Raw genomic sequence first — 21,329 nt, forward strand, 5'->3', positions numbered from 1 at the left:
TCTGCTCTTTCTCCGAATTCGAGTTTCGTTCATATATATTGGTAATATCGTCTGAATCATGATCTAGTCTGCCTGTTCAATCTTATAAAATACACTGGTCTCGTCAAGAGTCCATTTGTAGATCATGCATGATATGTCTGCAAACTGAGCTTGTTCCCGATTCCTTCCGTGATGGCGCATGAGAGATTCCTTGAAGTCTGAGGAGAGGATTGCGTCGCAGCAGTGTAAGATGCCCGATGTCACCTGATTCGGCTTGAGCAATAACCGAACGTCCTCTCACACGCATTCGCGTTCATTCGCATCCCGCACCATACTTGTACCCCATCGTCCTCTTTTCCGACCGATATATAGATCCTATAGCATTGGGCCCACCACATTATCGTCCGCTGCACTAGCTGCAAGGAGGTAACTATCACAGTACAGCATCCCCAACGGGAGAACAACGGGCTGACTTATCGCAAACTTCAAGGTCGATCAAGCGAATCTGACATCATGCCCTCTTTCCTTCCAAGCTTCTTCACTACCTCAAGGAGGGAGGCAAACACTACAACCACTACGCACGAAGATGAGATACCGGTACATACGGAAGTAAACGACCGAGTAGAGGACGATGGGAATGTACATGAAGAGACGAGGACGTGGGAAGATCCACAAGGAAGAGGTAGAGGGAGAGTATGGATCAAGACTTGGAAAAGGACGGGGACGGGAACGGAACCGACTCCAAACCCTCGATCAAGTAGTGATACGTCTGAGAGAGAGCCTCAAGGTACTTTCGGTCTGAGGGATCTTTGGGAAGGTCTCACAGGCGAGAGATTGGGTAGTGGAACGATGAACGAGAGATTTGAGCAGAGGACAGAAGGTGATGGGGAAGGGAGGGATGCCCGTCTCCCCCATGCATCGGGCGAGGGAATCGGACTGAGAGATCTATGGGAGGCTATGGGAAATCAGGGTATGAGGACTCCGTTCCCAGACACGGTGATGCAGGACGGGGACAAAGATGAGACTACGGAAACGATCCTTCCTCGTGAGTTGCGCATGGAAACCCAACTCCCTTCATCAACACCCAGTCATCTCAATTCGCTAGCACATCTCCCACTTTCTGACTTGAGCTGTGTTGTGCTTACTACTCTGCTCCAATAGGCAAAAGAAACCTCGTCGTGCTTGATACAATGCTCCGATCAGCTTATAGAGCAGGATTCAACGATGCGCTAAAGCTATCACCTTTCATGCCCATGTCGAGCTCATCGTCACCTCCTCCTCCTCCACTTCCGCCGCTTTCTGCACTTGCTCTCGGTGCGGAAGCGGACGATGGTGATCGCACCACTACGACTCCGCCATTCAAGTTTGTACCCCTAACTTATCGCGACCTCCCATCTTCATCGGATATCCCTATGACAACAAGCACTCACACCGCACCTGCTTCCATGTCCTCGTACTCAAGCACGACCCCGCTCCTTATCCTCACAGCACTCGTAGCCGGCGGAGCAGCGACTATCTCGTATCGCTCTCTCAACAGACTCAAGAACGTCGATCGGAGTTTGAGAGAGATCTTGGCGTTGACTGAACTGCGTAAAGACTCAGCGATGCTGTCGAAGATTGGGAAAGACGTTACAGTCCTCAGGGAGAGGTTGGAAGAAGTGGGACTGGGAAGTGTAGGACGACGTATTGAGGGACTGGATATGAGAAAGTCGGCAGTGGCGGCTACGAGTGTACGCCCTTCCGTACCGAAGGTGGACGGCGTGCAGAACAAAGCGGCAGAGAGTACAGCGGACACCCTCAATTCGGACCAAACAGCCACAAGTCCTGTCGCTTCGACTCCACCATCGACCGTATCGTCATCCGGTGATCCGGCACGTGTTCAATCGCAGGAAGTCAAGAAGCCAGATTCGCCTTTACCAACTGATCAAGCAGCAAGCGCGACTACAGCTTCGGAAACGCAATCCACCCCTGTCCCAGCACTCAAGCTCGACGCCAAACCTCTTGTGACTGAAGAGCCTACCGAACCTACCCGATGGGAAGTGGAGGAGTTTCTCAAGAAATCCAACACCTATAAATCCCTACCGGACGAGCTCCAAGCTCTCAAGACCAAACTCGACGGATTCGAACACGAAGTTAATATGGGAAGGATCAACTCCGACAAGAGGCTCAACAAGGTCGAACGAAGTGCACGAGAATGGAAGATTGAATTGAGATCAGAGGCGATGGACATGATCGAGGATCATCTTTCGAGCGTCAAATTTGATATGGGCCGCTTGAGAGAGAGGATAGAGAAGTTGGAGAGTGTTTCGGCCTTATCAAATGATAAAGCGAGGAAGGACGAAGACGCACGATCGGAGTCAGTCGGGAAGGCTGAGGCGAAGCCGATTAAAGAGACTACTTCATCGGCCAGCATTGATCCTGACGTTATGCCTTTCGAAGACATCCAGAGTCTCGTGGACGATATCAAGCGAGGATATTTGGGCGACAGGCAGGCAGTCGATGTCGACTCCTTCGAGACCGACGTCTCCAGTAGGTCAACTTCGACCCAGGCTAAGTCGACCGAATCTTCTGGATCTTCCAGTCAGCCAAGTTCGTCCACCGCCAGCCCCGCCTCATACAACTCCAAACAGCCGGACCAGTCTTCTAGTCCAGCAGCCAAACCCACCGCTCCTGGTCCGTTGAGTCCCGAGGTCGTACTTGGTGTCAACGTGTATAGGGAGTGGGAGTTTTTACCGGAATCACCAGAATTCAGACCTGGTTATGAGATCAGGATGGGATATGTGAGACCTGTCAAAGAGAGGAATGAGAGGATCACACTTGTCAGAAAGAGATGGGATGGGTTACCAAGGATCGGAGGGTGGTATGTCGTGCATGACTTTCACATAACCTCTTGGTATTTGATTTGCTGACCTATTCGACCTTGCATCACAGTGTCAAGACACCTGAAGGACTACAGTGGACTCTGCAAACTCGCGTTCGACCAACGGGCAACCCAGCGATGTTGGACGTGTACCTCGATGGGAAATGGTGGACTGCTAACGCTTTTATGTGGAACACGAGGGATGGGCTTTGGACAGGAGCTGGTATGTGGACCATAGTGGAGGAGAGGGAGTGATATACGAAGGGGAAGAGAGGCTCCGGTTCGGCTTGGAATTGAGAGTGAATGAAGCAAGAATGGGATCGTGGTATTTTGATATTTGTTGTCTCTGAGTTGGGGGAAGGCCGTGTCGTGTCGGTGTGGCAGGGAAGAGATTGGTGACGGATTTTTCATTTCATGTTGTTGATACTTGGTGATAAATGTAAACATAGGTCGAGTCAGCACCACTCGTTGTAGATCGGAAAAGTTTTGTTGTCAACACCACTCTGAGAGAGAATGCAGCATGATGATAGTTCCCTCTTTGCTGTACGGTGTCACACAGTCTGACGACGACTCATACAGCGACGAGGGAGTGATGTTTCAACTGGTATTTTGCACGCATGTTTGCGCAGCCCGTTCAGCATGCCAAGTTCATCTGTGTATGCATGCAATGCCTTTGATCCAGGAAGAACCTGATCTCTTCTGAGCCGAATCGAGCCGAACCGAATGCATGGCATCGCATCGCATTATGAGAGATACCCCGTTTGTCTTTGCCGAAGACCAGACGACTATGCCACAGCTGAAAATGTTTTTGTTGCCCATTGTTCATCGAAACATTTACCCCTGTGCCACATTCCTCGTTTCTTATTGTGTCTTCGCCCATCGGTAATTGTCGTTCATATGATTAGTCTCATTCATTGTTGATGCTACATCTACCCCTGTCGCTGTATGAACTATGCATGATCCGATGCATGAGTCTCTGGGAGCTGACTCAAGGAGAAGAAAGGGAAATATGACTGTCTCTGTGTGTAGTGGCGCGGTGTAGGGCGAGGGGGAAGGGGTCCAACGTTTCATCGGGTATTCAGTGTCAAGTGAACAATGCACGGTTCGCTTTTCTTTTGTGATCTGATTGTGATGTGATGTTCACTCACAGTACGATACTTTACATCCGAGCTACTGACATGCATAGATATATAAGAGCGAAGAGAGGATGATTTCTTCCATGCATCTCTTCTCCTCTCAACTTGAAACATACTTTGTACATACAATAGCCTGTGTCGCTAGTATTTCATCACTGAACCGTAAGAGGTTTGAATGAAGTTTAGGCTCTTTGATACAGTCGATAATAGCTATACAAGTGCTTTAGTACACACCAGCAGTGAAGAAGATCCAGGTATGTACTAGGTAGTGACCTTCTCATCATACCATCCACTCCCTATACCATACTATTTCCACAGCTCGTTATCGAGTTGCGCTTAGCTGATTGTTCTTCCCTGCCTCATTAGACCAGACTATACCAGAAGAGACTCCCAACACCGATCTCACCTCAAACACCACCCCCGACGCCACTACAGCTACCCCTCGCAACAGTCATCCTCTCACTCGAGCTCTCTTCCAAGCAATCTACTATAGAGGTTACACCGACGCCTCTCTTCTTCACCACCAAGACAACCTTACACTTCTAGAATTTGCTCGACTTCATCCAATCATGACGATCATCGCTCTTTCGACCACTGCACTCCTCAGTGCTGGCACAGGCACGATGGCCTTACGTCCTGCTGCGGCTGGTACTCGATCCTTACGAGGTCTGACTACTTCGGCAACTCGTTTGGCTCAGACAGCCACGACCACCCATGCTTCCGGACATGGAGCAGGTCTCGCGGCCACCGCCGCCGCCGCCCAGACATCAGAGGAGATGTTCCGTCTTCTCGGACAGATCAAGAATGGTCAAGCGGAACTCAATCTGACAGTCCAGAACTTTGAAAAGAAGTTGATGAACGAGGTCGTGCAGCTCAAGGATGTGCTAGAGGCAAGTGAGAAGAAGAGGGGAGCGTTTAACGTAGGTAACGTGAAAGAACCTGTGGTCAAGACTACTCCAGGAGAGTTGGATGATTTCCTCGCCGGGAAGACGGTCGGGGAAAACGTGAGTCCAAACCCGCAAGGTCGAGTTTCCTTCGAAGGCTGATATAGGAGATTGGGATAACTTAGAATTCGCCTGAACCTGTTGTTCAGTTTGACCCGACACACGATCGTACCTTCGTTGTTGAGCAGATCATGCCCGACCTTTCCGAGCGAGGTACCGCGAAGGAAGATATCAATGGCCGACCAGATGGACTCGTTCAAGCCAGCGTCATGTTTGAGGATCCCGTTCATGATGCTCAAGGGGTAAGTCGCCTCTCTCCAGCTATCGGGTCCCACTGCCCTTCGTGGTCTGAGACAATTTGACGTCTGCATTACATCCGTGCTTCGATTATCCTCATGAGCTGTTCATCGTGGAAAAGCATAGTCATCGCTGATCCTTTACGAATTGGTTTAGCAATTCGTCGATCGAGGCCTTTGCCTAGAATACGAACATGTTCAGCTCATCTACGACAACGGAGCGGCCACCTCAATCAAGATCGGAGAATCTGTCTTCCTCTGCGATCGTCTGACCAAGTCCAACCATCGTAATCAGGAAGAGTACGTGCTTCGCGAGCAAGTCGCGGACTTTCACAACCTGGACGAGAGGCTCAGAGCTGGTAAGTGTCAGCGAGTTTCCACTGCTGTCGCCGATTCACCTCGAGTCAGTAAGCTGACGAGAGATCTGTGATTCGATGTACTGTAGTTGGATTGCTTGCAAACAACCCAGGTGAGTAAAGGAGATACTAGGCTCTTTGCGAAGAGGATCGACGACAATCTGACCGTTCTTGTTATTCGTTTAGACGCTGGACAGCCCAAACCCGCTCTCCAAGTGGTAACTCCAGAGGAGTTTTTCGAGCGTCACTTGGCCAATATTCGCGAAAACCGACCAGATCTATTCGGTCCTTGCACGACGATCGACCCTCATGGGCTCGAACAGATGTTGATCGATAACCCGGACGGGTTAGAGTTCTTCCTCGATGAGAGGATCTCAGGCCAAGGTGTAGATGGTTGGCAAGAATGGACCGTCAGAGTCAGAGGTGGGGAAGTAGATGGGTGAGTACAAGATGGACCCAAGGGTGGAGTTATTATTAGTCTTGGAAGGCTGATTGTATGTGATTCGTTTCGACAATAGCGAACTTCATCCTTTCGGCAAGGAGATCCGACAATTCAAGACTAACGTCTTCTTCGCCCATTTCCCAATCACCATGACATTTGGTGATATCAACGTCGACATCATGCCCTCTCGTGAGGGAAGCTGGATCGTCAGAAACGTGGACTGTGAAGACTAGATGATGGTAATTAGTTTCTCAGTACCGATTGGACGCGATGGAATCATGTCAAGTGTGTTCTCTAGTCGTCGAGTCTCGAACTCGTCATGTGTCCATATACTGGACTGTTCTAATCGTTGGTCATTAGCTAGTCAATCTGCATAATACCCCTCAATTTGCCACTCTCGCTTCAGCTCACTGAATGATCGGCGCACTTAACCTATAATACGAGCATCGACAATCAACTCACAATCTACTAATGCGAGCAGTTATTCCGTTGATCTGACATTTACAGTTTGACATTTGTTTATCCCGGACGTGGTAACATATGTACTGTATATAAAGCTATGCATGTAGAAGCGAGGGGTTGAGGGTGAGATGCGGTGATCAATCAGTGTACCGAGGCGAGACATGGTTTTGTTACGGTGATGTTCCCTGAGTGACAATCCAATCTACCTTTTGCTTACACGCGCGTCGACGTGGAGCTTAATACTACTTTGCTATTGCTGGAATACATCTCATCGTGCTGATTCATCTTCATCTATCCACCCTTCTCCTCTTCTCTTCTTCTTTTCCGTCTTAACTTTCTTCTCGTGTAGTCAGCATCGTCTAGACCTAACACGCGTACCGTACACATACACATCCACACGATGCGTCTCTCTTCCTCAATCTCATTAGCGCTAGTCGCTCTTACTACCTCAGTCTTGGCGAGCGACGTGCTTGATCTTACCCAGTCTTCGTTCAAGAAGGAGGTATTCAATGAGGATCTGGCTTTGGTAGAGTGAGTATCCACACCATCTCACTAATTTTGGCATCACAGTAATCGAGAGACTGTCGGTGCTGTGAACGCTTGAGGGGCGGATGTGAATATCGGTGGCAATTATGCTGACAAGTTCCGTTTGACCTAGGTTCTTCGCACCTTGTGAGTATTGAAACGTCTCGGCGCCTTCTCTATCAACGTTGCCCTTACGTGGATGTACATACTGACATTATCCTTCGCGTCAAAGGGTGTGGACACTGCAAAAAGTGAGTTCGACCTATTCCCACTGAATGATGCGGTGTGCTGACCTCTTTTTTCTTTCTAGTCTTGCGCCCCACTACGAAGAAGCTGCCACCGAGCTCAAGTCCAAGAACATCAAGCTTGCCAAGGTGAGCTCGATTTTCGCTCGTTTTTACCGATACTTGATTACATACACAGAGCTGACTCCCCACTCCTTTAGGTCGACTGTACCGAGGAACAAGCTCTTTGTGGAGAGTACGGTGTCAACGGTTACCCTACCTTGAAGGTGTTCAGAAACGGTGTTCCCGTAGACTACACTGGTCCTAGAAAGGCGGACGGTATCATCAGCTACATGGTCAAGTGAGTCGCCGCTTCTCAGTCCGGTTCAATGATCCGTTCCACAAGCTGACGATGATCTTGTTACAACTACTCAGGCAGAGCTTACCCGCTGTCACTGATGTTACTCCCGAAACCCACGCCGAGTTCATCAAGGCTGACAAGGTGTAAGTTGTGGTTCTCCGATTCCCGGAATGAGGCGAGACAACTGACAACCCTGCTCTAGTGTCGTCGTCGCTTACGGTGACGCCTCTCACCCTATCCCCTCTGCCTTCGCGTCTTTCGCCAACACCGCCCGAGACTCTTACCTCTTCGGTCAATACTCCGCCTCTTCTCTTCCCCCTATTCCCGAGTCTCCTTCCCTTCCCGCCATCGTCCTTTACAAGTCTTTCGACGAGGGTTACGCTATCTTCCCCGCTTCCGAAGTCGCCAACCTTGACAATGAGCTCTTCGAGGAGTTCGTTAAGATGAACTCTGTCCCCCTCTTGGATGAAATCTCCCCTGAGAACTTTGGTTCTTACGCCGAACAAGGTCTCCCTATCGCCTATCTCTTTGTTGACCCCAACGATGTCGCGACCCGTGAGAAGTTGGTCGAGGAGATCAAGCCTATCGCCAAGGGACTCAAGGGTGAAGTCAACTTTGTCTACATCGACGCGATCAAGTTCATCGACCACGGTAAATCTCTCAACTTGCCCGGTGACTCTTGGCCCGCATTCGTCGTTCAAGACCTCGCTGCTCAGACTAAATTCCCCCTGACCGAGAAGGCTACCGGAGCCAACATCAAGGCTTTCATGGAGAAGTTTGTCAAGGGCGAGATCCAACCTTCGATCAAGTCGGCTCCTATCCCTACTCAGGATGGACCCGTCTACAAACTCGTCGCCGATGACTGGGAGAACTTGTTCAATGACGAGAGCAAGGACGTCTTTGCAGAGTTCTTTGCTCCTTGGTGTGGACATTGTCGTGAGTTTGGTGCTGGAGCAATTTATCATTGATTATGGCGCTGACTCGTCTCTGAAATGCAGAACGACTCGCTCCTATCTGGGACGTCCTTGGTGAGAAGTACGGCAAGAACTCGAACGTCATCATGTGAGTTTGTCTGCAGCTTTGTCACTACATATAATGGGTTGCTGATCGTCCCTTCGTTTAGCGCACAAATGGATGCTACCGAGAATGACATCCCTCCCGCTGCTCCTTTCCGAGTCCAGGGTTTCCCCACACTCAAATTCCGACCTGCCGGTTCTTCCGAGTTCATCGACTACACCGGTGATCGATCGCTCGAATCTCTCATCGAGTTTGTGGAGACCAACAAGAAGAGCGAGAGCGGTGCTTCTGCGTCTGGTGAAGTTGAGGATGAGGAATGGGAGGATGAGGAGGACGCTCCTGAGCACGACGAGTTGTAATCGGCTCATCTCATCTGATCGATCTGTGGTGAAGAGAGGCGGAGTAGGATACTCTTGAAGTATGCATCTACTGGGCACTGATCGGAAGTGGGGCATCACTGTTGCATAAGAGACGTGTAGTTCAGAATGGCTGACATACGTGATCTGACTGGAACTCACCTACCATAAAGAAAGGATAAACTGCCACTGTAGCATCCTCAAGATCGGTATTTAGATACATACCGACTGACCTTGAAGTAGAGACAAGCTTATCCCCGCATTCTCAAAGTTAAAGCCCCCAAAACTTCCCGGTATTTATACAGTGTGTTGGTTGATTCTCCCTTCCTACCTACTTCCACAATACAACTCTAGAGGAACAAATACATACAGTGGGCAGAGTTCGTCGACAAGGAAGGTTGACCGAGGAGTGAAGCCAACCTGGTGAAGGTACACGAGAGAAAAATGAAGCTGGCAATAAGAGTCTCTTCTGTGCCGATGCATTCTTATTACCGCTGTCTTCCGCACTAACATCGATCGCCACTCTCTTGTACGACCACCACCTCATACCTTGCCTTGCCACCTTTCCTCATGAATCATATCACACTGCCCCCTACCTCACGACCGAAATCCTCTTCATCCACTCCGCGCCCCACATCGTTCCGGCTGGCTTCGCTTCGCTCGCTCGCCCACCCCGCGGACATGCGCGAGACATGGCTAAAGAAGCGAATTAGGCGAATGGGGCAGAAAAGGAGAAAGATGAGACACAGACAGGAGTGAGTGATACCTTGTACACATGTTATAATGTATGGTATGTGACTTGGACAGCGGCTAAGGGATCCGCAATTCAGAGAGTTGACTCGTCTGATGTTCGTCTTGAACTCGATGAGTGACGGGTGAAATGCGATTGGCTGAATCTGTGATGAGAAAGAGTTGTAGTTATTGAGGAGGGGATGGCAGCACGTGAATAAAGTCAGATGCACAATTGCGGCATGAGTGCTCGCTACTGATCGCAGTATATGTGATGGCAGATGTATTTGAGTGGAATTGCATAACGTCCGATGCAATCTCGAGTAGAGCTTGAGACGTGTGTAAATTTCAATAGGTTGGTACATGAGCGGAGTCAAAGTACGAAGAAGGGAGTTAATGAGACACGACACGGTGAAGCCGCGAGTGACGGGAAATATCGCTGTGCATGGTGTGGAAGGGATGTGTGTTGCGTTGGTACAAGTAGAGGCATCCAACGTACTTCTCGCTGATGAAGTCAGAAGGCACTTATCCCAAACACCTGGAGTACACTGTCTGACACTGAGGCAGTGCATATGCATGCAGTCTGTCTTTTCAGTAGGTGAGCCTCACACCTAAGTGCTAAAGACCGTCTCATTCGTACCAATCTACGAGTGGACCGTTAAAGTGGAGGTTGATTCGGGTTCAGGCACAAAACATTGCAACATTCAAAAACATCGTCTGTAACTACTAGCAATTCGCTTGCGATTCATCTTATACAATACTTTGACAATCTGCTACGTTACATACTCCCAAGACATCAGCAAACGCGGTGCGAAGATACTATCAACGACTACGAGTGCAGCAATACTCTTGATTCGAAGTGCGGTAGATCGCTTCTCGACACATCACGTTCGACAGGTCCACACGGCTTTCCACCTTCTCAGACATCATACTCGTACCCGAGCCAAAATGAGCAGTGTGAGTGCTTCCTCTCCTTATACCATACTTGATACATGGAACAACAAACCACTTCTCTCCTCATGGAAGAAATGACGATGTTAACCATTGTGTATCACACTTCGAACCCGTTCGTCCCTTCCCCCTTTCGAGCACCCTACTAATACAGCTCTGTTCTTTCCTGCTTCACAGGCACCAGACGCAAAGCGACATAAACCCAACGCCGGCTCTTCATCAGCCGTCGGTTCTGCTCTGAAGAAGAAACAACCCCCAGGTCCTGATTATGATAAAGGTATAAAATATTGGGACGGGATAGAAGCTAGTGTTGATGGGGTGTTGGGTGGGTTCGGGACTGGGGTGAGTGGATCTCTGTCAAATTGAGGATCTAGACGACTGTATGAGGGGAAGGATGCGTGTGGAGGAGTGAAGGCGGTAGTGTTATGGAGGGATGGATGTGGTTCAGCTGTCATTCAAGGTAGCCTACACGCTCGCAGGGATGGACATTGCAGCGGAATCTGGAATACAGTGCGCCATTGCGATGTGTGCCTGTCAGAAAGTGACGAGGAGCTGCGAAGGGTGCTCTTGGATCATTCACCACACAGGTGGTCATCGCTGACGATCGCTATGTTCATCCTCTCTTCGTAGCCCGTCCCACACGTGGAGCAACTGTCTTCTCGACTCCTCCTTCTCTCCCTTCTCCCCTCGCTCTCCCCCTTCCCAAACCCGCTCACTCCTAAACCTTCTCCACCTCCAACACATCGTCGAACAGCCCTGGACGTAGGAGCTGGAATCGGTCGAGTCACACGTACTGTCCTCCTCCCCCTATTCGACGACGTAGTCCTCCTTGAGCCAGTGGACAAATTCGTCCGAGAAGCATATCGTCAAGCGGCCACAGGCGAATGGCGAGATTTACCTCGTGTAGGCACACAACCGACTGGCGATGATGAGATGAAGATCGAGGCATGGAAAGAGGATAAGAGACGTGTTGAAGAGTTTAAGAACGGAAGAGGGAAGAGAGTGAGAGTGATCAAGAGGGGTTTACAAGGTCTTGATCCGAAATTACCAGCTGAAGGTGGGGAAGAAGTGGGTATTGCGGGAGAGAAGAGACAAGGTGAAGAAGGTTGTGATGAGGATGAAGTGACGTATGATGTGTGAGTGGCTAAGTTTGTCGCTACGTTAAAGGGCTGGCGGACCTCATAGCTGAAAAATGGTTATCTGTGTTGTAGCATTTGGTGTCAATGGTGTTTAGGTGAGTCGGCACCACATCTTTGACTTGCTGCTGCGGTCCTTGCACGGCCTAGTTGACTGTCATTGAGTGGCCTGGGAATGTTTGGTTGATATCTATTCTCTTTCCTACCGCCAGGCCACATGAACCACCCCGATCTCGTCGCGTTCCTCAAGAAAGCCCAAGCGGCTTTACGACAAAGTCAAGATTCGTACATCTTCGTCAAGGAGAACTGCTGTGATGACGCGCCAGGAGGAGAAGCGCAAGAGTTCTTGGATGAGGAAGATTCCAGTCTGACCAGGTGAGTAGTGACTTTCCTGACGAGAGGATGTGAGGAACATCGAAGTGCCTGGGCTTCGTCGCCATGGAGAAAACAGCGGCCGCTGTCGACACGAGGAGCGCATCTGTGTGTCTAACTGGACAAGGCTGACGATACATGCAACACCTACAGGTCCAGCGCTAGATGGCTGGAGTGCTTCAAGGAGGCTGGTCTGGAGGTTGTCCGCGAGGAGATCCAGCAGGGTATGCCAGAGGAGCTGTTCGTGGTGAAGACGTGAGTGTAGAGTACAAGGTATCACAGGAAGGACTTGAGCTGATATTTGGTATGGCAGGTGGGCTTTACGATGACCAATGGTACGGAGGAGGTGGTTGGCATGGCAGTGGACATCGGGTGATGTGTTGGTTAGAGGGATTACAGTGTAAGGCATGTAATCATGTACATATATGCGTGTCCAGGCATAGTAGCAAGGAGGACCGCATCCGGATGATCTACCGCATGCGTCGGTGTTAAGGCCGATTCTGCTATATCCGACATTGACTGCTCGTACAGGTAGGACCATGCTGGTGTGCCACAAGCTGTATTTCTCGGAGATATGGTATTCCTCCGCCACTCTCACTGTAGCATCGCAACCGTGCATCCTACCGTACACTGGACTGTACACTGTAGCAAAGGCTCCAACCAGCCAGCGTACCACACCACAGCACAATGCACTACACTGCACTACACTGCACCGTATCACGCCGTACGCTCACTGACCCACCCACCCACCCACTCACTCCTCGCTGTCCTTTCAAGGTTTTTCATCGTCGTCGTCGTAAAGACTTGTTTTGTTCTATCCATCAAGGCTTATCCTTATCGACTCGGTAGGTTTTGCTCAACCATCACTAAGAAGGGACAGAGAGCGTGGTTGCTAACGTCTAGTTCTTGTTCATTCGCTTTGCTTCCCATTTATTCGCTTGTCGACAAATTTCATTCAACAAAAACATCGAATATCAACCCTCATCTCGTTTTCCTTTCCCTTTCCAAACAACTCTCTTACATCAACCTCGCACTTGCGCGCGCTCGATAGCCAAAATGCCCGCCCACATCCCTATTGTTAAGAAGCGAACAAAGGTGTTCAAGCGACACCAATCGGACCGATACCATGGTGTCAAGGAGAGCTGGAGGAAGCCCAAGGGTATTGACAACAGAGTGCGTTGAGCGTGACGAGTCGAGCGTCGAGCGTAGCGAGAGGCGAGACAAGGCGTGGGCAGACATGGCGCGGCGTGGCGTGGTCAGGCATGGCAAGGCAACGCAGGAACTTGGTCTTGGACGGCGGAGGGGGATTGACATGAGAGGGACGGATGGATGGTGGATCATCATGCGTGTGGGAGGACACGGGCGGATGGAAGTGTTGTTGGGCTGGACAATCAGGAGATTCCATTGTCGATCAAGTGGAAGAGGATATGGTTCGTCAAGGAGAGGGAAGGATCTGGTCCGTTGTCGATGTATCATCGGCGGGTCTTGATTCCCTCCCGATCCTTGCCAACCAATCCTTGACTTGGTCGTACGATTGGGTATCTGGATTGTCCACCCATCGCATTCCACCTATCCCTTACTCAAATCGTCCTCCTATCCACATCCCTCTGTCGTCCGCTTCATATTGCCTTGTCTCGCCTGCCTGCCTGCCTGCTTTGGCCATCACGCCTCGCCTGGCGCTATCGATCGAGACCCTACGAAAACGGCCTTGCTGACATTCTTCCCTCACTACAGGTCCGACGACGATTCAAGGGTCAACTCCCCATGCCCAAGATCGGGTGAGTGGTTGTCATTTTTTTACGCTCCAGCCTGGAAGTGCTTCTAGCATTTCGGCTGTGTTTGTTTGTTCATAGAGACCCCTCGCTAACGCTCGCGTTGTCTATAGTTACGGTTCCAACAAAAAGACCAAACACCTCCTTCCTTCCGGCCACAAGGAGCTCCTCGTTCACAACCTTTCCGAGCTCGAGCTCTTGCTCATGCACTCTGGCAAATACGCCGCTTCCATCGCTCACGGTGTTAGCTCAAAGAAGAGGATCGAGATCATTGCCCGAGCAAAGGTTTTGGGTGTGAAGTGAGTTTGACGAGCCGGCGTCGAAACGAGCTGGCGAGAATTCCTTCTCTCTCCCTTTTGCCTGTTCCCTGTCCCCTGTTCCACTTGCCTTTTCATGGTTGCGCATACACAGTCCACACAACCCACTTCGCACAGTCACCACTCCAATCCTCCGTCCCCCGTGATTAGTGCTGATACTCCCACCCCCACCTACAGGGTCACAAACGCCGCCGCCAAGCTCCGAACCGAGGAGGCTTAGATTTAACCATCATCACTATTGGATTAGTATCAGGCGTAGGGGTAGGGCTTTACGGGCCGAGGCGATGTATGATTTGCATGACCACGGATTCAAATAAACCAAACCAGAGGGTGTTGCAGCTGCATGGTCGTTGTTATGGACACTTGGTACGAGCCAGCGTGAGCGATCCAGAGTCGGCGTGTATACGACGATCTTTTATGCTTGTTATAAAGTCATGATTTGCAAGAGCATCCAATCGATTGATACCCTGTTCCCTTAGCTTGAAAGCGCAAATTCCACTGACAGACCCCCGATCGAGATTGGCGGATGCACCGGCAGTTCAATCCCTACTCAGACCTCACTCACGAGGTATTGGATCTACCTTTGCTAGGCCAGGGCAGTTGTTTACCTTGACATCTTGGATCCGATCTGACTTACTCACAAAGAACCTCTCGGCCCATCGCACCGTGTCGACGTGGTCGAGTGGATCTAGCGATTGTTTTCGTGCTGCATGACAAAGTATCATCTCTAAGGTATTAGTCAATTATACCACCCAGTATACATCTGTTACCCATCCCATCCCTAAACAAGAAAACACTACACATGACAATATAACCTCTACTCTACATCTTTGACCCTTGTCCACCTGCCCCAGCGCCAGCGCCAAAAGGCGGTCTTCCTCTTCTCAACCACCTATCTGCACCATCTCTTAACCCTTCCGGCCACTCATCTTCGACCTGATGTCCTTCCCCATCCCCATTATCAAACACCACTTCTCCATCTTCTTTCAGTACTACATCTGCAAATGACCAATTACGTTCGAGTCCGTTTGGCAAGTAATCTGCTCTTCCGTTATATACTATTGACCATTGTCCCACCCCACAAGGCAATGTGGAGGACGTCGAAGACGACGCTGTTTCGGACGAGCCAGTGCCAGTGGCAGTGTTGCTGGGAGAAGTCGTACTGAGGGCTAATAAGGAATCGGCTGCATTGAGTGAAGATGTTGATCTGGATTTTGTGAGATCTGTCAAAGATCGATTGGAACTTGATCCCAAGGAGAAGGAGGAAGGGGGTTTACGTTGATAGAGCGAGGTCGAAGCGCATCCTGCTATGACGTCAAGCGTGCGATCTCCCGTCAACTAGAATGGTAGGAGGACATGATCAGCAACCGTACCATCACGTCAATCTAAGCTGCGCCCGTCTGATACCACTGTGCCGGTGCTGAGACAGGACAAAGACTTGATTCGTTCGTTGTAGAAGAAAACACTCACAGCTCTACCTAACGCTATCAGACTCGCGGCATGTGCAAAAATCACAACACATTTCACCTCTGGCCATTCACTCTCCACTCTCCCCACCCACGCTTCGACGAATAACTCCGCTCGATCATGTATCTCAGCGAGAGATTCGCCCTTACGTGATGGGAATAAGGTGGATTGGTATTCTGGCGAGATGTGTTGGGAGGGGAAGAAAGGGATGAGTTTGGATGGTGAGGAAGGACGGGGATGGAGGCCTGAATTGGGACGGACGGGGGAGTACCTGTGATAAAGAGATAGTATGGGATGTCAGCGGTAGATCGAAAGCGGACTCGATGTAAGGACTAGGGACCCGTTCGCTTTGCGGGATGCTAAACTTGGCGGTGACAGTGATATATGACAGAGGTATGCCATCTGTGATAGCCACGTCCATTTTGAACCTCGCCACGAACCAGCTTCCAGGCTTGTACAGCGAAGGATCCGGCTGGACCAGTGACGGCCAACAGCCATCGAGATGAGGGCTAGCTGATCCACCAGCTGACATCGTCACAGACACACTGACCGCCCACAGAGAAACCAGACAAGACCTTGAGGCTCACGCCAACTCACCATTCCATAACTCCATGCTCTAACAAGACCCCCTTCCCCTCACCGACCTCACCTAATGCTTGCGCAGTCGGTATCGCCGTCTCTATACATCTATAAAATGGTGAACTGAATACTTTTTGAGGTGTAGGGTAAGGCGCCGTCTTTTCGGATGAGGAGAGGAATGAAGCGAGGATTTGGGATTGTTCGGTTCCGTAGGCTGCGAGCTGGGTCGTGAAGCGAGAAGGGAGGAAGTCAGCGAGTAAACAGTAGAGATAAAGGCAGATGGGAGGCGGAGCGAAGCGTGGCCTCGGGATGCAAGGAGCGATGATAATGTATGAGGAGCGCGTGGCAGATAGCGCATCCTTCTCCAACGGAAACTGAAGCGAGGGCTTGTATACGCACAGGTGGATCTCGATTCATACCTGTCGGTGAAGACTTGATACTTGGATCTACCCAATTTGACCTAATCGCAGATAGAAAGGTTTGTCAGCAAGTTGCCAACGAGCGAGACTGACCAAGTATATGTATAGCGAGGAGGAGTGAGGACGACAGAGATGGCGGATGTGTAGTGCATAAGATTTCTCTCTCTCGAAGGGAATATGCAGCTCGTAGCGAAGAAGAGCAACTCACCGGAAGCCATGTCTGCAGATATAGATATATTCGAGCATGATATTGACGTAGCTATCACAGCAGTGATGTTATGTCGTTTGGAAAAGAATGAGGACGTTCGCTCGATGCCGTCGCACGACAAGCTAGCTTTCGGTTCACTCAGATAGCGGGTTGTTGGTGAAAGAACGGATGTATACGACCTTCGAGATGCGAAGACGAGTGCAAATACAGTTGTGTTGAGATACACCAAAGCGATAATACTGAAGAGGACGTGAATAGAATAGATGCGAGTACAAGTGATGAGTTCGAGTGACAGCCACTGACGCGCGGAAAGTCGAAGCTGGATTGCGGTCCTCCGCTTCGAGCGATCATGATCATTCAGGGTACAAAACGTGTAGGTCATTCCCGATGCTTGCTGACGGGACTGCTGCAATGCTCAGAAAGCATGGCTCAGATAACAAGCTGCAACGCCTCAGATGGACCGGTATCAATGCAATAAACTAATCCAGAAGATCACACACGAGAAACAGCCTGGTATCACACTGCTGCAGCCACACATTCCGACATTGCGCCATTGCTGCAACTCTGCGTTGCAACACCATGTAAAGGTCATATGTGCATCACTGCCCATCCCAACGTCCCAACAACATCACACCCCGTCCTACATCTAGTAGCCGAACTGGGTGAGCTTCTCGTTCTGGGGAACGGAAGCATCGGCCTTGGATCGGAGCTTGAGAGCGGCTTGCTGCGAATAATTATAGGATATCAGTATTTGACCAGACTAGACACAGGCTGCGTAAGGTAACTCACCTTGCGCTCGTGGTAAGCCTGACCCTTGACCTTCCTCTTCTCCTCGAGCCTGTCAACAACATCCTTGTATTGCCATCCGACCTCGTGACTGATCCTCTTGAGAGTACAGAATTTTCGTCCGGGCTTCAATCGAAGAACTCGGAGAGCGGCGGGGACGACCATCTTCTTCACTCGGTCCTGGGCGGGGGGGACACCCTCGTAAAGCTCGAGTCGCTTGAGAGCGGCAGCACCTCGGGAGGACTTGTGGGGGACCATACCTCGGACAGCCTTGTAGAGGATTCGGGAAGGAGCTCGGAAATGGAAGGGACCAGACTTCTTGGGGTTAACAATGTGTCGCTCTGAGAGACGGCAAGGACAGTAGTCAGCATGATGTGCGGCTATACAGTGGTCTACAAGAAAGAAGGAAGCAAAAGGTGCACGAGCGGTGGAAGTGTTGTCGTAGACGACACAACGAGAGACTCGAGTTATTTTCCTTCACACCTTCCAAACACTCGCCAGCGTCTTGCTTCCCCTCCTGATCCGTCCACCAACTCAAATGAGAAGCTTCACTCACTGTGCAAGTAGTTGTGGTACTTGAGCTTGTTCCTGAAGAACGAACCCGAGACGTTGATCTCCTCGCTTCGGACGACGGTGACCTTTTGGCCGGTGAGGATCTGTTGGTGGTAAGGTAGGCGTATGTTCGTCAGCAAGATGTTCTCGTAGTATATCCTCCAACTCCGACTCCTTCCCTCAAAGCGTCTGTCGTCTCCCCCAAGTCACAGCTAATCATCACACCGAAGTCCTTGTTTCTCCAACGACCACAAACGCTTCCTCTCTTCCATTCCAGCGCCTTCCTGATCATCCTCTCCCTAAATCTCGCGTCACCCCTCACATCTCCCCCTGCTTTATAGAACCAAAACTAACCTGCTTGGCGATAACCGAAGCGAGACGACCGAGAAGGTGGCCTTTTCCGTCAATGACGATAGGTTGGGCTGAGAAGTTGGACATCTGTTTTGGTGTGGGTGGGCGAGCGTACGAGCGAGCGAACAAAGTCGAGCAAAGGAGCAAAGGAGCAAAGGATGATTTGTTGAGAAATTTGCGTATGTGCGAGTGAATGAACGATTGAAGATTGATGGAAAGTTTCCTAGGTCAGCAAACTTGCACCTTCACTGACATGACAGGGGGACGGGTTTTGACGCACCTTGACTCGCCCTTTCGATATGAGTTTTTTTGAAGTACAGACTAAAAAGGTATAAACGTTTATCAAGGCAAGCAGCGATAAAACCTCGAATTGGTCTGGCGTGTGCACCTGTCAGTGAGTGAGTGAGTGAGTGGTGTGGACTGCCAACGAGCGAGAGCATACAGTGAATCGGTGTGAGTGAGTGTACTGCATACAACGGTACAGTGCTACAACCAGAGCTGGGACAGTGAGTGAGAGGGTCTGAAGAGAGATCGGAGAATTATGTTGCCGAGTGAGAACAGCTTGTGGCATGCATACAATGGTGCAAGATTCGGCGATAGGGGCTGTAAGTTATGTCCGACACTTTCGCATTTACCCTTTGAACAGGCCCCGGTCCACTCCACATGGGTTGAGGTTCCGCTGCTACCGGTATTGACAACATTATCGCTCCCATACATCCATAAGCAAGGCATCTTTCGGTGCACCAAGAGCCTAGCATGAAAGTTATTTACGTATGGCCTCGACAGCACTGCTGTATTGTAAATGTGATCAGTCGTAATCAAGTATCGTTCTATTTACCATCTTCCGCCTCCGGACATAAGGGGATCCACCTTCATTCGGTCACTTTGGCCCATGGACGAACCAACAACGAGTCTGACCTCTGCCTGGACAGTGGTGTTCCAATCCATGTATGGACCAGCCTGCCACAGTGTATCACGGATAACACCTCCAAAGAAGTTCATCTAAGCAGTGAGAGAAGCAGAACCGTACATGTGGAAACATGGGGATTCAAATTGCCTGTGTTCAACTCTGCGGTCAATCGGATGTACAAGGCATGGTGCATAATATATCAAGTTGGTGCTCGGAAAGAGTCCAGAAGTACGAGTACCATATATGGTCTTTGCGACTCAACACATTTTCAGTTCACGCTCAAGCGAGTCACAGACGATGGACATATCCTTTCGAACATAGTCGTACTGGAGTACCAGACATTTCTTGTTCTTCTTCAACACAAGTGCGGTACTGTAACTAACCTGTTATATGTGTACAGTGCCACTTAGCAATCAAGTTGATACGAGATGGGTGAGGGAATCGGGTTGGGCTTTCCCTTGATGGGATTGCTTCGAACGACTGCAAAAGAAGGTGAACAAGCATGAGATGGTTCTTGATCCACGAAACAGAGACGTGCCTCAGTGCTCTAGAATGATTTGTGTTCTCTCACACTGTGTCTCACAGATACTATCAGACTGTCCCGCACTGCTTATCTCTTGTTGTTGGTTGGAGATATATACATGCATGTACGTACGCCGCGCCCTTTCGGTTTTCCTTTTGCCGCCCTTCCGACGGTTGCCGTAATCGCCGAGCCGAGCGTCGACAAAGGTTACTCACGCGTCGCTCCCCGAAAAGGTTCTGGTTCGTCGTACATGCACCGTCCCGCAGATCCAGATGATGCAGCCAGCTGCGATCGGGTTCGTCAGCAGCTGTAAATAGATAACAGAGGTAACTTCACTCGAGTCAAAGAGTGTTCATTATTAAGCTGATAATCGGATGTTTATCCCAAGCGTGTGTGGCTTCAAATCAATGCCACAATCATACAACATCCAGTAGTCAGGTGGGAAAGCCTAATGCGCAGTCAGATACAGTAGGTTGCTTGGGGTGTGACTGCGATTGTACAATAATAATAATATTTACCTGAGCCCGAAATAAGGTTTTTAGTTCAGTTCCGTTCGTCCGAAAGGGTTCAAAATTCAAAACGCGCCGGCAGCAGTAAGGTAAGTGCTATTAGGTGCGATACGTATCCGATTCACTCTACTAACTCTCTTCTAGCCTTTCTCATCACTGCACTCGTTCACCATGCTATCGCTGTTGTATACTTGCTGAGTAGTTAGCGAAAGCCGTCATTTACGTACATGGTACATTTTATACTTTACATCTGTCCCTTGTTTTGTTGTTGGGTGAGTGAGTGAACGAGCTAGCTTTGTGAGCAATCAATCACTCGGCTTAGTCGCGTCTCCCATTGTAATTGTCATTTAACTTGGAACAAGAGATAGACAATAGAGATTAGTGATCGTCTCACGTTCATTACTCGTTATCACGTACACGTACAACCATATCATCTATTATCGACAACAATTTCTTTACTTGACACAAACCACTATCATCGACTTCACCTATACCGACAACGCTTCGATTGACGTTTCACGGAGAGATCGATAGTCAAGGACGGTCAAACGGTCACAGCGTCGCTCCGAGAAAGAACGTGGCGATCAGGCTAGACAATCACACAATCACTCACGGTTCACACACAAACACGCTCGTTCCCATCCTCCTTCTTCGAAACATCTAGCTCGTCTTCCACCGCGATCAAGAAGTGCTATCCTTATCTCCCATCGACTAGCTACTTGTTCGCCTCCCTGGAACTTCACGGACAATACAACAACCCCGACATACGACGCGACTCATCACAGCCCCC

General features: G+C 50.0%; 6 protein-coding genes across 6 annotated transcripts; 4 read left to right on the forward strand and 2 right to left on the reverse strand.

The window, feature by feature from the left end:
• Nucleotides 1–178: 178 nt before the first annotated feature.
• On the forward strand, nt 179–6,246 carry CI109_102058 (uncharacterized protein; the record flags this gene model as incomplete). Its single annotated transcript, XM_032007653.2, has 10 exons — nt 179–224; nt 470–1,024; nt 1,141–2,839; nt 2,911–3,062; nt 4,342–4,979; nt 5,045–5,221; nt 5,373–5,574; nt 5,661–5,684; nt 5,758–6,010; nt 6,090–6,246. 10 exons carry the CDS (start codon nt 179–181, stop codon nt 6,244–6,246), a joined length of 3,903 nt encoding a protein of 1,300 aa, XP_031858091.2.
• Nucleotides 6,247–6,875: 629 nt separating this feature from the next.
• On the forward strand, nt 6,876–8,961 carry CI109_102059 (protein disulfide-isomerase domain; the record flags this gene model as incomplete). Its single annotated transcript, XM_032007652.1, has 9 exons — nt 6,876–7,006; nt 7,134–7,147; nt 7,233–7,251; nt 7,311–7,374; nt 7,446–7,585; nt 7,660–7,728; nt 7,788–8,521; nt 8,584–8,647; nt 8,709–8,961. The coding sequence occupies 9 exons, from the start codon at nt 6,876–6,878 to the stop codon at nt 8,959–8,961; spliced, it is 1,488 nt and encodes a 495-aa protein (XP_031858090.1).
• Nucleotides 8,962–10,635: 1,674 nt separating this feature from the next.
• Nucleotides 10,636–12,405, forward strand: CI109_102060 (uncharacterized protein; the record flags this gene model as incomplete). The annotated part of the gene is made up of 6 exons (XM_032007651.2): nt 10,636–10,644; nt 10,816–10,980; nt 11,269–11,774; nt 11,850–11,872; nt 11,987–12,149; nt 12,300–12,405. 6 exons carry the CDS (start codon nt 10,636–10,638, stop codon nt 12,403–12,405), a joined length of 972 nt encoding a protein of 323 aa, XP_031858089.2.
• Nucleotides 12,406–13,202: 797 nt separating this feature from the next.
• CI109_102061 (60S ribosomal protein eL32) lies at nt 13,203–14,455 on the forward strand (the record flags this gene model as incomplete). Its single annotated transcript, XM_032007650.1, has 4 exons — nt 13,203–13,319; nt 13,881–13,924; nt 14,032–14,217; nt 14,413–14,455. The coding sequence occupies 4 exons, from the start codon at nt 13,203–13,205 to the stop codon at nt 14,453–14,455; spliced, it is 390 nt and encodes a 129-aa protein (XP_031858088.1).
• Nucleotides 14,456–15,057: 602 nt separating this feature from the next.
• On the reverse strand, nt 15,058–16,946 carry CI109_102062 (uncharacterized protein; the record flags this gene model as incomplete). Its single annotated transcript, XM_065967080.1, has 5 exons — nt 15,058–15,573; nt 15,706–15,973; nt 16,300–16,502; nt 16,681–16,741; nt 16,909–16,946. 5 exons carry the CDS (start codon nt 16,944–16,946, stop codon nt 15,058–15,060), a joined length of 1,086 nt encoding a protein of 361 aa, XP_065823152.1.
• A 608-nt stretch (nt 16,947–17,554) lies between these two features.
• CI109_102063 (60S ribosomal protein uL13) lies at nt 17,555–18,684 on the reverse strand (the record flags this gene model as incomplete). The annotated part of the gene is made up of 4 exons (XM_032007648.1): nt 17,555–17,632; nt 17,698–18,035; nt 18,251–18,350; nt 18,601–18,684. 4 exons carry the CDS (start codon nt 18,682–18,684, stop codon nt 17,555–17,557), a joined length of 600 nt encoding a protein of 199 aa, XP_031858086.1.
• Nucleotides 18,685–21,329: the final 2,645 nt, after the last annotated feature.

The sequence above is a fragment of the Kwoniella shandongensis genome, chromosome 4 (assembly GCF_008629635.2).
Source record: "Kwoniella shandongensis chromosome 4, complete sequence".
Lineage (NCBI taxonomy): Eukaryota > Fungi > Basidiomycota > Tremellomycetes > Tremellales > Cryptococcaceae > Kwoniella > Kwoniella shandongensis.